This window comes from Ovis aries, chromosome 2 (genome assembly GCF_016772045.2).
Source record: "Ovis aries strain OAR_USU_Benz2616 breed Rambouillet chromosome 2, ARS-UI_Ramb_v3.0, whole genome shotgun sequence".
Lineage (NCBI taxonomy): Eukaryota > Metazoa > Chordata > Mammalia > Artiodactyla > Bovidae > Ovis > Ovis aries.
In genome coordinates this window covers 111,601,096-111,618,277 of record NC_056055.1, presented here as the reverse complement: position 1 = coordinate 111,618,277, position 17,182 = coordinate 111,601,096, and the positions used below count along the sequence as shown (strand labels likewise).

Sequence of the window (17,182 nt, the reverse complement as noted above, 5' to 3'; positions counted from 1 at the left end):
TATCTGATAGAGGTGACAAAGCAATCTGAATGGGGCTGAGGAGCTGGAAAGTCGGGTGAAGCAGGGGAGGGATGGAAGGTGAGGACCAGGGTTGTACACAGACAACAGTGTGAAGAGCTCTGCTACACGCAGGAATTCAGAAATGGGGGAAGGCTGAACAGAGGAAAGAAACAAGGAGGCCACCATGCAAACGACTTGAGAAGAAAAGAGGGGAGAAGGCTGTGAAATAAAGTGGCTAGACTCCAGTGACACAAAGTGAGCAGTGAGGAGGCAGACAGGACAAAGCAAATGGCATGAAAACCACAGGAAACCTGGCTCAGGCATGGGAAGGGACACTGGATTTTCATGCTCCCTGCAACCAAGGTCAATCAGGTACTGAGAAGCACGGCAGGGGGGACTTTGACTCTCAGGCTCTTTTCTCTAAGGTTCCACCAGGGGGCACCACATCCCTCTCTTGCCCTCACAGCTCAGCTTGCAGAAGATGCTCCTCCCTCACCTTTTACTCACTCCTTAATCCCCAGATTCTACTTCTGCCCCCTGACCTCTAGCAACACTGCTTTCACCAAGGTCACAAGGCCCCCTCTGACAAACACAGTACAGATTTTCTACCCCTCATCTTGCCCTCTCTCTTCCTTTTAAATTCATATCACACTCTCAATTTTCCTTCTCTGATGCATCCTCATTTGCTTTTCAAAGTTATTCCTCTGACACACTCGTAGACTTCCCATGAAGCCCTTACAAGCCTGTGTGTGTGTGTCTGTGTGAGACAGTGGGACTCAATACATAACTGCCTGCTGTGGAGTCTGTGAACTTTGCTTTAAGGTATTAAAAAGAAAGAATTCTACCAAAATGGCCCATCAAAAAAAACCACATAAAACAGCACTCAGTTAGGTGGTGATCAGATCGGCTGCCTAAAAAGAGAACCCCCACCAGCATGCGTGTCTGTCAGTTCCCTGCTGCACTCCAGGGCTGGGACAACGTGAGACAAGGGCAGGGGTTCAGGAACCCTCGCTGAGCAAAGGGATGGCCTATGGGACTCTCCACAGGCCTGCTCAATACCGCCCTGACCTTCCCAGGTTCTGCCCAAGTGCACTCTTCTGATTCTCACCAAGAATTACTCCTGGTAACAGGTGACTCTAAGGTGGGAGGAAGGGCTGGAGTAACACAGGTTACATACATGCCATTTGTTCTTGCTCTCACATCACAGATGGTTGGGAAAAATCCTCTCGTGGGACTTCCCTGCTGGCACCGTGGATAAGAATCCACCTGCCAATGCAGGAGACATGGGTCTCCTGGGAGACTCCACATGTCTCGGACCAATTAAACCTGTGTGCCACAACTACTGAGCCTGCGCTCTAGAGCCCACGTACTGCAACTGCCTGTAAGCCTGTGCACCTAGAGTCTGTGCTCCACAAGAGAAGTCACTGCACTGGGAAGCCTGCACACACCAAGAGAGCAGCCTCTGCTTGCTGCAACTAGAGAAAGCAAAGCAACAAAGACCCAGTGCAACCAAAAATAAATAAAATGTTAAAAAAAAAAAAAGAAAGCTTAAAAGTGTAAAAAAAAAAAAAAAAAAAAAAGGTGAAAGCCCTCCCATGTTGAAGCCGAATGGTTTTCTCCATGTCTCACTTATTACAGAACCCCCTCCAGGCTCTCAGCCCCTCTACGTGGGGCTTCCTCAGTGTTCAGCCACACGGCCATACAGCCACACGGGGGCCGAGGCGGACCAGATGGCACCTGAGCGCACTCATACGCACTTTCTGTCACAGAGAAGGAAGCGTCCAGGGCCAGTTCATCCACAGGAAGCACAAGCTGGCCTCCTGTCTCCCACTTTTTTCGATCCGATGAAACTGACTTTTCTTTTTCCAGCTCTTTGGCATCTTCATGAACAGCTACCGTACCAGTTTCAGGACAACTCTGCCTTCCCTTTTCATCTTCTTGAACTTTAAGATTTTGATTTAATCTACGTAGTATTTCTCGTTTACTCTGAAACAGTTAAAATGTTGTATTTTAATAGGTATATGATTAAGTGGAATGACCGATAGGAAATCTGAAAATTGTACCTACTGAAACAGCGCTGTTACTCTTCTGCGTTTCTTCTGAGGTTTCCTGGGCATCAGTTAGACTTCGGTCCTTTAAACACAGAGAGTAAGAAATAATGTTATTTTAAAGGATACCTTAAAATTTTTGATATTTTTTTGTTTTTCATTAGCATTCCATGCTCCTTGCTTTTTTATTCCTGTAAAATGTTAACATAGCTTCCTTCATTATCAGCAATGAGAAATAATTACGTATTATCATCTAATAGATGTGATATATGCTAGAATGGCCAATTCTCAATTATTGTCACATTTCTGGGTTACTAGATCAGATATTTAACTATATCCTCTTCCTCTTTGGCACCTGATTTTTGATAAATATAAATTTATGACATAAATTTTTAAAAAGTTAATTTTTATACTCAATTAGAATTAGGGACGTTTTGACAGATGAATAATCAAAGACAGTGTGTGTTGTTTGTAAGCTGTCTTTATGTTTCAGGTACATATATTGTTATTAAGCCATACTACTTACTAAACATAATTGAGAACTGGCTTTTCTCCCTAAGCACAGAGTAACAGTAAAGAGTCCTATGTACTTTGTGCTAATGCTAAAATAAATTTTGTTTTCTGATTAGTATAATCAAAGTAACTAGACCAACTAATATATGAAATACATAAAAAAAGAGAAATTAGTAGTTACAAAAACCATGAAATCAAAGGTACCTGGAAGACTCGGGGTAAGGAAAAGCAGTTCTCAAAGTTTTAAGGAAATGATATTTACCAAGAAAACCCATAAAGGAAAAGCATTTGGTTACATGGATTACCTCAAATTTTATTAAATAATGGTCAGTTTCAGAGTTATACCTGTAAATCAGACAAAGAGCATTTTACCCAGTGAAGTGGCAGGAATTAGCAGTCGCTACAACCAGAGAGGTGAGCAGCTACATGGAGTGAGACTGGGCCCGGGCAGGGCCTGCACATGGCGTCTGAGGGGTGGAGTGAAGAGTGCAGCACACAGTCGTTACCAGAGAGGAGAGGAGACGAACCCTGCCTGAGCAACAGTGCTTTCCTACAGGAAGCTCTTGAGAGTTAACCAAGACTGGAACTTCCCACATAATCTTACTTCCAAGATAAACACAGAGGCTGCAGAAAATTGGTGTGCCGATAATATCAGTGCTGTCTGCCAAAACTGAATGAAATTCAACAAATAATAGGCACAGACTTCAACAACCAGGAAAGGAAAGAATCAGGTTAATGTGTAACACGACTCAGGAGACTGTTCCTCAGCTTGCTGAGTTCCAGGCTAGAATCCCACATCAGGAGTCCCTTTCCCTCAACCTCAGAATAGAGTGCTTCACATTTCATCGGGATGGATATCTGATATGTACTTCCAAGTTTAAACTTTTTTACCTGCTCACAGTTTTTTTGTTTTACACTCCATATGGCATGATAGAGATTCAAAAGCAGAAGCTTAAAGAAATAATTGATGAATTAAGTGCAATTATGCTGAGTCCTCTAACATTTGCTATACCAAGAAATGAACTTCTGCTAATTTTGAGTGCCAGGGAATAAAAGTGTTTTTTTGCATTATTTTTCATATATTTCTATATTTTTTTTTGTTCAAGAGTCTTTTAGAGTATTAGGGAATCATTTTAACATATTTTTATCTATCAGGTGGTCTTATATGTGAAACCTAAGAGCAGTAAGGCTCCAAGTAAACCATACATGAAAATCTTAAGAAGTAATTTTTTTCCCTAGAAAAACCTAATCAGACATTAGGAATTAATGTAATTTAATTAAATTTAGTCCCTTTAGTATTCTTTGACTTTGAGGAGTTCTAAATTATAGAAAGCTTACCATACACACTTCCTTCAAAGCTGAAGTCACAGAAATAACAGGTCTCATCGGCTGCTTTGATGGAGAACCCCCCATTTCCTGCTGCCCTGAAGGCGGAGACACATCAAAGTTCTTTATTCCCTTGGCCACCAACTGTAATAAGAATGTAAGCACATTGGCAAATTTATATTTGCATGAAGAGACAAAGTGGTATATATATAAGGTCACTGCCTATACACTCTAACTACAAGAAGTTTTTTCATTCCTCAACTTTTGTTGTGCAAGGCAATGTACTAGGTACTGGTGAAATATCAGTGAATAGACAGACACGTCTCTGGCTTCACATGTAAACACAGCCATGTGTCCCATGGTGCTAAATAACTCCTTTCCACTGCATTAACAATGTTTTACAAATTGCCTTCTAAAAGATTAAACATTAGTGCTCTAATTTCAACTCCTTACAAAATCTGGCAAAAACAAAAAAAAGCTTACTTATTAATCTTATATTTCAAAAAGAGATGCTTCTGCAAATTCTAAAGTTTGGTACAATCTTAACATGTGAACATCAGTTACCCATCATGAGAGCCCTGATTATAAAATGTCAACATAAATAAGAAAGGAAGACGTGAAAAGTACAGGTAATAAGATTTACTTCACTGAAAATACCATTTGTTATTTTCACATGTTTTTGCTTTTTTCTTGCCATGGAGACTCTGTAAACAATGTGAAATCATGTTCTGAACTTTCAGTAAGTATAAGGAAATGGCATTTCTCAGTCTGCTCACAGGAACACAGCAGCAAGTCACTCCGAACTTCTATATCTTCTTGAAACAAGTAAACAAGGATTTCTGATGGGAAAGTATCAATGTCAATATTTCAAACTAGTATTTATTGAGCTTGTTCTAAGCATAAGATAGTAATTCAATTCTAGCATTTAGTTCTCTGGTCTTCCATTTTATACCAACAGCTATTTTGTTCAAAAGGAGATGCAGATAGCCAACATAAAACTGAAGGAGAAGAACTAAGCTGGAGGAATGATACTACTTGACTTCAAGACTTACTGAAAGCTGAGGTAATCAAGGCAGTGTAATAATAATGAAAACAGATAACAGAACAGACCAGAGAGCCCAGAAACAGACCCACACAAATATAGTCAACTGCATTTAACACAGGAGCAAAGGCAATTCACTGGAGAAAGCACAGACTGCTTATCAACAAATGATGCTAGAACTACTGGACACCCACAGGCAAACACACAAACAACCTGACACCCCGACAAGTACTCACTCCCAACTGATTACAGACTTAAATGTAAAACTCAGAACTATAAAAACCCCTAGAAGATAACACAGGAGAGAATCCAGATGACCTTGGGTTTGGCAATGACTTTTAGATACAACATCAAAGGCACAATCTATATTAACTTCGACTTTAAGAGAAACCTTAAGTAATAGATAACAATACTTATTGATAAATGTTATGAGTTAAACAGGGAATGAGAACAAAGACCACCAAATTCAGTCCAGCAGGATCAAGATACAGGAGGGAGAGCTGTTACATTCTTTTCACACTACTCATCTTCGGAAAAAAAAATCTTTTCTTTAATCAACAGAAGGTATTTTAATGAAGAAAATGTTTCACACATTATCATTAAAAATCTACTCCATATTATATTAAAATCTATATGGCTGCCACATATGGCTAATGACTAGTACAGACAGAGTCTCTGAAGATATTTGATCCATGGTCTAAGAAAGTCACTGGCATCTAATAAGAAGGATCCCGAGCAGCCTCCAGGAAATGCTTACATTCCATGCATGATCAAACATCTACTTGTCTCTCCCTGGGTCAACTAAACAGACATAAAGAATCTGAGATAACAAACAAGTAAAGAAAGGCAAATGAAATATAAACCAAAGAACAAAAACAAACAGAACATCCTCCTAACTCTCATAATTACTTTAAAACAAAACTAATTCAGTTATTAAAAAATTAAGGGTAATTCAGAGTAACTACTGAGATGTGGCAACACCATTACAAGCCAAGCAATACATTTATTAATTCAGGAGAACTTGGGCCTTCTGTGTAAACATCATGGATATATTATTTTTAGATAGAAATGTTAATGCTATTCAACATTAACCAGACTGTAAGATAAAAGACCATCATGTATTTTTTAATTTGTGAAAGGAGAAAACATTAGATTGAGAGTCCTTAATTCAGAAAGATGACTGACATTAAAAAAAAACATAAAAATTAACTAAGTTAAGAAGAAAAACAAAGTTTCACAGAAGAAAAAAACATAAAACTTCAAAACAGATATAACCCAATTTGTTACAAATTGATTACCTGGCTAATTTTAGAATATATACTTCATTCTAACAAGCTTTGTAAAAATTCAATCAAAGTTTTTTTTTTTTTAATGTGCAAAAGGAATAAAACACTGATCTGAAAGTTTCATAAGTGAGGGTTAGGAAACAAACTGCTTTGGAAGCTTTTTCTGCTAGCTATTTTATCACCAGGTTAAAACAGTAAAGACTTTTCTATATTGCTTATATCTTCACAAAAGGTTTTTAATTATCACTGTAAAACTGTTTCTATTTCATCTGTCAGTTACACTAGTTGCTGAAAAATTAATCAACAGTGACACCTAATGACAAAACTCAAAATTTCACCAAATACTGAGGCTAGATTTATAAACATATGAAATTGTCAACTACTCTTGGAAGTATAAATAAATACAAATGCTATTTTATCTCACCTCACATCAAACACCAAAATAACTTCCACATAGATCATCATACTTAAATGATCAAAGAGACAGAGATGCAGGAAAATGAATGAGGATAAAAACAGAATCACAGGGTTGTGGCTGGCACAGCTCCCTTGAGAGCTGGGAGGGTGGCAAAGGCAGGGTCCTCACAGGGGCCTTGGCTTACATGCTCCTCCCACACCTTCTTCTCTCTCTCATATGCCTCCTTCCGCTTGCGCTCAAGCTGCTCCTTCAGGACGGCTGCACGGGCACTTGCCTGGGCCTGGAAAGGAGGACAATCCACAAAATTAACACCAGAAAGAAAGGCACAGGGTTTGCCTTTCTTTCCTGGTCTAAAAAGTATTTCCATATATGCTTACATATAAATACACATTAATCTTTTTTGGTTAGAGCTGTGTGTAAGTGTATATGTGTACAGGCTTCCTAGGTGGCTCAGTTATAAAGAAACCATTGTATATGCAAGAGATTTGGGTTTGATCCCTGGGCCAGGAAGATTCCCCTGGGGAAGGAAATGGCAACCCACTCTAGTATTCTTGCCTGGAGAAATCCCATGAACAGAGGAGCCCAGGGGGCTACAGTCCATGCAGTCACAAAGAGTCAGGCACGACTGGGTGACTAAACAACAACAGTATATGTGAATGCATGTCTATGTGTGAGACAGTGTGGCTCCGAGTATGTGTGTGTGTGTTGGCAGGGGGAGCCCCTCCAGAATACAAACATAAGCTGCAAACCCGGCACCTAAAGCAGGTGTCAAAACACAGCAGCTGCTCAATAAGTATCTCTGGGATGAAAATAAATGAATGTACATTCAAAAGGAAATAAAAACGGAAGTTTTAAAACATGACTATTATGCACAAACTTGTCTTCACAGAAACGGACACTATGTTTTTCATTATTAGGGTTACCATTTTCTCTTTTTAAGATTACTTGTGTGATAGTTCCATGTATTTATGCCATGCTTTCATCAAATTGTTCTCCATAAATAAGATATAAAGAGAGAGAGAAATGTTACTTTTCAAAAACAAAGTGAGGACAAAGAAAAGTTAAGGCAAAAGAATAAGGTGATTTAACGATGTAAGACCTAAGAACACAATTTTCTACCTCGGGTTCCCTTTTCTCGAAGAAAACCCTTATCACCTCCAGTACATACCTTCAGGGCTTCCACTTTTTTACGCCTAACATCGGCCTCCTCACTTCCTTCTTGATCTTCAGAGCTGTCAGTTTCCTTCTATAAAATAAGCAGTGAGCACAGCAGCACTTAGGATAGAACCTCAAATTCACTGCAGAGTTTATATGAATAAACAAACATCTAAAAATGAAAAATGGTAACTTATTCAGAGCTACAACTGAACTCTCCAGAACCATCAACTCCTATGGACACTGGGAAAAACAGATAAAAAGAGAATGATATAAAATGTCCCCTTTTATATGTCCATGGCTACTACTCACACTTTCCTCTCAGGATTCCCCTGGAACAACAGGTCTTATCAATTTCAAGTCATATTAACACGATTTTCTGTATTCCTATATTGTTTTTCTGGTCTTTGACTTTCATTTTCTTCTTGAGATTTTATCTTGTGTTAGTGGCACAGCATTTTTAATCTCAATATATTATAATGTCATTCAAGTACTTTTTGAAAAACAGATTTTCAACCTGCCTTTTCACCACGAAGCTTGGCTCTAATCTGTTGGCGTTCGTTGAAATTCTGCAATCTTATTTGTCTTAGTCTTGCCAAATATACCTACAAAGAGAAAAAAGGCAACATTTCAATTAAAAAAAAAAGCTACCAATATTTTTATTGCTAAAATGTTTTTAATTTAAAGAAAAGTGTTAATGGGAATATAAGAAATAAAATTTTGAGATCTGGTTAATGGAAATGTAATATTAGCTTTCAAGTGTTTAATTTAGATCAATTTGTTTATGAAAACAAATACATTACAGTGACAAATTTTTAATTTTATTGACAGAAATTGAAATCAGAATACACAAAAAGCAGTTATGGAGCAAAATCATAACACAGTATGTCAGCCAAGATATATTAACAGGTCCCTACAGACCTACAAATCCTCCAATCACCGTGAAGAACGTAAACCATGCAGGAAAGGAAGGCAATCAACTCAAAGTGACGGTGCCAGGCAGCGAGCATGCGGGAGGCGTACCTCTTCCTCTTTGTTTCTCGGCTTCCCTCCTCGTGAAGAGCTGGGCCTGCCTCCATAGAGAGCTGCCAGGTTGTGCAGGATGCCCTGTGCGTCACGTAATGTACTAAGTTTAAAGAATGACTACAGCTACAGCAGCATCTTACCTAGGAACAGCCTGGGGCCACTATTTCTGCTGGCAAGTACTGATCACATCTAGGTGATTAGCTGATAAACTGAAAACAGATCCGGGCATTTTCCATGATCAATTTAACCAATGCATTCAGGGAACAGAAAAAAGCAATTAAACCCCAAACTTAGTCAATATTAATAGAGACCAGCTACACTTTCATTAGCCACTTAAGTCAACAGAGTTTTAAAACTGCTTTGGAGGTCAGCTAAACTCCAAATCAAAATCTCTACAAACCCTCATCATGTCTACATGTTCACTTACATACTAAACACACACACGACAGAGAACGTGCGAGCTCTAGTTCCCTGCTCGCAGGCGCGCCGCATATCTAGACTGCAAGTGACCCGCCCAACCACACAGGGACTCGTGATCTCATGGTTTAACCTAAGGGTGCAATAAGCTCCTTGCCAAAAGGACTCGTAAGGACCCCACTCTCTTCCTGCAGCAGCAGTGGTGCTCCAAGAGCCTCCCAGCTTACTAATCAAAGCCCTCTTCCCTCTGCCCATCTCGCCTCTATCAGCTTGCTGAAAGTATACTTTTTGTATCTGTCACCTACATTTTTCTGCTTCCCATTTATGTTTTAATCCGCTGCACTTTGGGTTCTGATCCCACTATGGCTCTGAAGATTTTCCAAGGCAAATGGCCTCCAAGTTCACAGTGCAAATGTACCCTTCTGAGAAAATTGTGCAATTACTATTTCCATTGGAAATTAGTTTTGATTGTATCTATTTATATCAGTATCTCTTTCTCTCATAAAAATCATATAAGTTCACCATAGGAAACATATAAAATAAAGACAAGACATTCATAATTCTACCATCTGAGAAACTTAAAGTTTAACAGTATTTTCCTCCAGATTTCCTTATGTGCCTATGTAGGAATTCAAATATTTTGGTTTGAAATATTATAGCTAACAACAGAAAGAAGAAAAGGAGTGTACAGGGACGTCCCATGTACCCTTCATCCAGTCTCTCCGAACTGTATCATCTGGTATTACTGCAGTGCACTATCCAAACTAGGAAGCTGGCCCTGCATAAACCACAGGATTTCACTGCTTACACATGCACATTTTTATATATGCAACAGACCATCTTATTACACACACAGCTTCGTTAGACCACCATCAAACCAAGATACTTAACTGTACCATTACTATATCACTTCACAGCTACATTTTCTACTCTATCCCTGCCTGTCAACTGCTGATCTAGTCTTCATCTCTACAGTTATATTTCAACAACTTCTGTATATATACACACAGTATGTATCCTCCTCCAGTTGACGGTTTTCACTTGGTTTTTCTCCCCTGCAGTCCATTCAAGGCACTGGACACAAGAGTCAATGGTTTGTTCTATCTGAGTGCTGAGTAGTAGACTATGGTATGGAAATGCTATGCTTCATTCACTCATTCACCCGCTGAAGGACCCTTGGATTTCACATTTTTGACTATTAAGAGTAAAGTTGCTAATAACACTCATGTTAAAAGTTTCTTGGGCTTTCCTGGTGGCACAGTGGTAAAGAATCTGCCTACCAATGCAGGAGAAGTAGGTTCAATCCCTGGGTTGGGAAGATGCCCTGGAGAAGGAAATGGCAACCCACTCAAGTATTCTTGCCTGGCAAATGCCATGGGACAGAAAAGCCTGGTGCACTATAGTCCAAAGGGTCGCAGAGAATCAGACATGACTTAGTGACTCAATGACAAAATGTTTCTTTGTGAAAATAAGTTTTCTCTGGGACGAGTAGAATTGCCTGCTCTTGGTATTACAGATCCATTTGCAGTTTTAAAAGGGACTGCCAAACAGTTCTGCAAAGAGGCTGTATCATTTAACATCCCTACCAGCAATATTTGATGACTCCCTTTTTCCACATCCTCACCAGCATTTGGTTTTATCACAACTGGATAGGCAGTGATACATTATTGTGGCTTTAATTAATTTGCATTTCCAAAATGGCTAATAATGCTGAACATCTTTGCATGTGTTTATCTTCCATCTGCATATCCTCTTCAATGAAAGGTTTAGAGTGTCTTTTGCCCATAGGTAGGCAGATTCTTTACCACTGTGCCAAACACATACAAAGTTTTATATAACTTTGTACAGTTAATGTTGAGTTTTTTTATGTTCTAGATACAAATCCTTTGTTAAACATGAGGTTACAAATATTTTCCTCCAATATATAACCTGTATTTTCTTCCTCTTAACAGGGTCTTTTGAAGAGCAAAAGTTTTAAATTCTGATGACATCAAATTTATCAAGTTTTTCTTTTATGGATTGTGCTTTTGGTGTCAAGTCTAAGAACTCTTTGTCTAGTCTTAGGTCTTAAATTTACTTCTTTTCCTGTAAGTTTCACAGTTTTCTCTTTTACATTAGAGTGCATGAACTGTTCTATTTTATACAGTGTGTGGCTGAAGGCAAGGTTCATACTTTTGTCTAACAACGATGAGACATTTCTTGACTGGATTGTGATATGTGACAAAAAGTGGGTTTTACATGACAACCAGCGATGAGCAGCTCAGTGGTTGGATCAAGAAGCAGCTCCAAAGCACTTCTCAAAGCCAAACTTGCACCAAGAAAAGGTCATGGTCACTGTTTGGTGGTCTGGTTCCTGTCTGATCCACTACGGCTTTCTGAATCCCAGTGAAACCATTACATCTGAGAAGTATGCTCAGCAAACTGATAAGATGCATCAAAAACTGCAATGTCTGAAGCTGACACTGGTCAACGGAATGAGCCCAATTCTTCCCCACAACAACGCACAACTGCACATTGCACAATCAAGGCTTCAAAAGTTGAATGCATTGGGCTACAAAGCTTTACCTCATCCGCCATATTCACCTGACTCCTTGCTAACCAACTACTACTTTTTCAAGTGTCTCAACAACTTTTTGCAGGGAAAATGCTTCCATAATCAGCAAGAGGCAGAAAATGCTTTCCAAGAGTTTGCTGAATCCCAAAGCACAGATTTTTTACCCTACAGGAATAAACAAAATTATCTCTTATTTGCAAAAATGTTGACTGTAATTGTTCTTACTTTGATTAATAATGATGTGTTTGAGCCTAGTCATAATGATTTAAAATTCACAGTCCATACCCGCAGTTACTTTTTCAACCTAATTTATAAATTTCAAAATATGCTTGTCTAAATCTATTTTAAAATGTTTCTGAGACTTTACTAAGAATTGCAAATTTAAGAAGACTTGCCATTTTTTATTACACATTGAGTCTTCCAATTAACGACCACAGCATGTGTCTCTAAATATTTAACAATTTCATCAAGATATTATCATTTTCATTGCACAAATCTTACATGCTTATTATACTTTTTTCCCAACTTTTTTTGGGGCAACTGCAAATGGTATATTGCTGTTTTTTAAATATCAGTTTCCATTTCTTCACTGTCAATGTACAGAAATCAGTTGAGTTTTATGAAGTGATCTTATATCATGTAACTAAAATGAATTCATTTTTTGGTTCTAGGAGTGCCTTGGTATACAGCCCTTGAGATATTCTATGCAGATACTCATGTCAACTGGAAACAGTAATAGTTTCATTCCTTCTTTTCAAATCTGTATGCCTTTACCCTCTTTTTCATTCCTTACTGCACTAACCAAAACTGCCAGCAGTATGATGATTAAAAGTGGTGAGAGTTAACTTCCTTGTCTTTTTCCAGACTGTAGTGGGAGAGCATTCAGTCCTCTGCCTGCAAGTATTAAGTTAGGTGTGAGTTTGTTTATAGATGTGTATTATGAGGTTGAGGACAATCCCACTGATTTTCAGTTACTGACAGTTTATATTATGTATGTTGATCTCTGTCAAAAGATTTTCTGCATCAATTGGTAAGCTCACATGATTTTTCTTTAGCCTGTTGAGAGGGTGGATCACACTGACTTTCTATCAACAAAACAGACTTGGGTTTCCAGACTACATCCCACTTGGTTGTGGTTGGATTCAATTTACTAAAATTCAGGTTCTGGCCTACTTTTGTGGGCTTTACTTCAATAAAAGTCTGGTATTCTGAACTCTTGTAATGTTACTCTGGTCTGCTTCATTATTCTGGTGCTGATGCAGCTCCTGCTCAGGCCCTCCTGGTGTCATTCTGTGAAGACAAGCTGCTTCCCAGGTCACCTGCTGAAGATATCCTGATGGGAGGCAGGGGGAGCTGCCACTGGGTTTGGTCTCCTTTAGGCAGAGCATGGGGACACACAGCTTTGTGTAAACTGCTATGGATAGGTGGATCATTTGCTCATATACTAGCTGTTAAGTGGACTGGGATAGTCCAGGGCTTTGCTGCCACAGGTGGGTCAAACTGTCCTCCAAGTCACCTGCTCATGCTCTAGTTGTGGCATGGGGCTGGGACAGCCTGGGGCTTCACTGCTGCCCACAGTTTAACCCACCCACCAGGACCCCCTGGGGCAGACAGTGGGATTCCTTTTTCCCAGTATGTTGGCGAATGAGAGGATTTTCTTTTTTGTTGTGGTTCAGTCACTCAGTCGTGTCCAACTCTTTGTGACCCCATGGACTAAGCACGCCAGGCTTTCCTGTCCTTCAAAATCTCTTGGAGTTTGCTCAAACTCATCGCCATTGAGTTGGTGGTGCCATTCAACCATCTTATTCTCTGGCGTTCCCTTCTCCTTCTGCCTTCAATACTTCCCAGCATCAGGGTCTTCTCCAATGAGTCAGCTCTTTGCATCAGGTGGCCAAAGGACTGGAGCTTCAGCATCAGCCTTTCCAGTGAATATTCAGGGTTGATTTCCTTTAGGATGGACTGGTTGGATCTCCCTGCAGTCCAAGGGACTCTCAAGAGTCTTCTCCAATACCACAGTTTGAAAGCATCAATTCTTTGGCGCTCAGCCTTGTTTTCTTGTTTAGCTTTGTTTTTTATCTGTGTCTATGGTGGATCTCGCCTGGTAGTCTGCAGTCCATGGGGTCGCAAAGAGTCGAACATGACAGCGACTTCACTTTCACTTTTCACTTTCATGCATTGGAGAAGGAAATGGCAACCCACTCCAGTGTTCTTGCCTGGAGAATCCCAGGGACGGGGGAGCCTGGTGGGCTGCCATCTATGGGGTCGCACAGAGTCGGACATGACTGAAGAGACTTAGTAGTAGTTGTATGGTGGATCTGGGACTTCCCTGGTGGCTCAGATGGTAAAGCGTCTGCCTGCAATGCAGGAGACCCAGGTTCAATCCCTGGGTCAGGAAGATCTCTTGGAGAAGGAAATGGCAACCCACTCCAGTATCCTTGTCTGGAAAATTCCATGGACGGAGGAGCCTGGTAGGCTATAGTAAATGGGGTCGCAAAGAGTCGGACATGACTGAGCGACTTCACTTTCACTTTCATGGTGGATCTGGACTGCAGGCATGTCCAACACTCAGTTCATGAAATATAGAAGAGGTGATTTCCAGAGTGTTACTGTATTTAGAGGGAAGAGCAGAAAAAAGTGGGTCCTAGAAGAGTGGAGAAGTTATTTTTCAGTAGTGAGGATACTACAATATACTCCACGGTAAGTCTAGTACTGCTACTGCTAAGTCGCTTCAGTCATGTCCGACTCTGTGCGACTCCACAAACAGCAGCCCTCCAGGCTTTCCTGTCCCTGGGATTCTCCAGGCAAGAACACTGGAGTGGGTTGCCATTTCCTTCTCCAGCTTTATATCATATGTGATTATATATATGTACTTTAATATATGAATTTATAAAATTTAAAAATATCTAGAACCACAAATATATTTAAGTTATGCCTTTAAATTCGTATTTACTCATCAAATATATAAACGTTAAATATGTACATAAATTTTTTTAAAATATATTAAAAAAATAGACTAGTACAGTTGACCTTTAACCACTGTGGACGTGAACTGAGGGTGGGTCCACTGATACAAAGATGTTTTTCAATAGTAAACACACTACAGTCCCACACAACCTGCAGTTGTTGAGTTCGTGCATGGATGCTGAACTGCAGACCTGATTTGGAGGAATCATGGATACAGAGCATAGGTTTAAGTTACCTGCAGGTTTTCAGCTGCAAGGAGAGTCAGTGCCCTCATCCCCACATTGTTCAAGGTTCAACTATGCACCAAGGTTCCAGAATTACCATAAGACTATGTTTTAGTCTTTACAGCAATCCCAGAGACAAACTCTGGAACAGAGGTTGTCAAACTACAGCTTACAGGTCAAATCCAGCTTGCCACCTATGTTTTTATGTTTTATACACTAAGAATGGTTTTGCACATTTTTAAATGGTCAAAAAAACAAAAGTGTTTCATGACCATATGAAAATGATATGAAATCCAAATTTCAGTCCCTAAGTAAAATTATACTGGAGCTCAGCCAGGCTCATTCATTCACATAGTGTCTATGGTTACTACTATGTGACAATGCAGAGCTGTTAGTTATGATAAGAGATATTATGGTTTGAAAAGACTAAGATATTTACAGAAAAATACCTGCCAATCCCTAGAGTATGGAACAATACACAGACTGAACTTAGTGTTCTCCCTCCTGGGTCTATTATTTTGATAAATTATACATATATTAAATATATTCTTTTCTGTGTACCAAAAATTGTATTTGAGCAGGACAATGAAGGATTTTTTTTTTAAGAGCTGAAAAAAATATCTTCTCAAAATAAACAACTTAGTGATGAAGAACTAATTTACTGTTAGGATAGTCCACAACAAGAATGAGCAAACTACAATCCTCAGGTCGCATCCTGTCAGCTGCCTGAAGGGTTCATCAGCACAGCTCTGCCCATTCGCTCAAGTTTTCTCTGCCACGCAGAGCTGAGCAGTTACTCAGGACAGCATATGGGCTGCAAAGCCTAGAACACTTACCATCTGCCCTTTCACAGGAAATGTTTGCTGTCCCTGCACTACAAAATCATCGAGTTCACAAGTTTTACCTAAAGTAAAGCAAACACTAATGTGGTATTTAAAAAGGAACAAACAGCAAAGCAAAATACGTGGAAGACTGACCTTAAAAGTCAGACACACTGGGTTTGCCCACTGCCTCCAGACATACATATCAAGTGATCTTGGGCAAACTGCTCATGACTCTGAGTCAGTTTCAAAACCTGTGACCTGGGAATCAAAATCCCCACCACAGAAAATTCCTTTCAGGATTAGATTCTAAGTAACTTTAGTTAATTTTTATGAATACTATTCAGAGAAAGACAAACCACTTGGCTTGAGGTCCTACTTGTTAAGAGTTGCCTTAACCTGCATTTTTTTCCTATTAAAATTATGTGAAAAGGGAAAATTTTGATTTCGCATACAAACACATGGAATTACTCTGGTTACTTTAAATCACAATTCAACCTAAAAATTATTTATGTTCCAAATGCTTGTTCACAGGGCAGAAATTTTGATTTCATTTTGCCACAGAAACAATGTCGTAATTCATTATGATTATTCCAATATAAAGCAGTTAACAAAATGTACTGATCAAATAATTTAACTACAGCAGTTTTACAACTTCAGAGGGTTAATCTTTAAGACTTAAAACTTAACTGTTTAGGTTTGATTGATTTTAGTATGAGAAAACACATATTAGGTTTCAGATGTGTATCTGTCACAACCTCTTTACAACTGCTTCTGTTTCTCAGCAAAATGGGCATTTTACAACTGGCTGTAAGTGTAAATCTGTATACATTTTCAAACTGTACAAACAAGTCATGAACATTAATTTCTTAATGGAAAGATATATATGTGCTTCCTTAAATCAGTGGTATTAATCTATTTTTCTTGAAGAGTAAATAACCATCACTGTACTGTTCTGTAGGTATAGCTGTTATGTAAAAGTCTCAGCAGTTAGAATGCTGAATGCTGTCAGAGCCCCAAAATAAGCAGTAATGACCACTATGAATGTAGTCCCCAAATAATATGTTTCTCCTCATTCATCACATTGAGGTCTCTGTTGATCAGTCTCTCCTTGATTGTTCAACGTTGTAAACATCTGACAATATCAGCCAGTCAGTCAGTTCAGTCACTCAGTCACCATCAGTAGTGATTTTGGAGCTCAGGAAAATAAAGTCTGTCATTGTTTCCATTTTTTTGCCCATCTATTTGCCATGAAGTGATGGGACCAGATGCCATTATCTTAGTTTTCTGAATGTTGAGTTTTAAGCCAACTTTTTCACTCTCCTCTTTCACTTTCATCAAGAGGCTCTTTAGTTCTTCACTTTCTGTCATAAAGGTGGTGTCATCTG

The 17,182-nt window shown here is 39.2% G+C and overlaps 1 protein-coding gene and 1 non-coding gene across 20 annotated transcripts in view; one reads left to right on the top strand and one right to left on the bottom strand.

Annotated features, from left to right (window-relative positions):
• NEK1 (NIMA related kinase 1) overlaps positions 1 to 17,182 on the bottom strand; it is a 124,856-nt gene that overhangs the window by 33,226 nt on the left and 74,448 nt on the right. For 6 of the 19 annotated variants that reach the window (XM_060411051.1, XM_012129594.5, XM_060411058.1 and 3 more), the window contains 7 exons: positions 8,812 to 8,895; positions 8,310 to 8,393; positions 7,802 to 7,879; positions 6,818 to 6,913; positions 3,900 to 4,031; positions 2,068 to 2,133; positions 1,758 to 1,986 (listed from right to left, as the gene is read on the bottom strand). In XM_060411051.1, the coding sequence (XP_060267034.1) occupies positions 1,758 to 1,986; positions 2,068 to 2,133; positions 3,900 to 4,031; positions 6,818 to 6,913; positions 7,802 to 7,879; positions 8,310 to 8,393; positions 8,812 to 8,895 (769 nt within the window). The remainder of the gene's footprint in view (positions 1 to 1,757; positions 1,987 to 2,067; positions 2,134 to 3,899; positions 4,032 to 6,817; positions 6,914 to 7,801; positions 7,880 to 8,309; positions 8,394 to 8,811; positions 8,896 to 17,182) is intronic. The other 13 variants (XM_060411054.1, XM_012129631.5, XM_060411061.1 and 10 more) reach the window with 3 other exon arrangements.
• Positions 14,109 to 14,181, top strand: TRNAC-GCA (transfer RNA cysteine (anticodon GCA)). The gene has a single exon. It is a non-coding gene; the product is annotated as a tRNA-Cys (tRNA).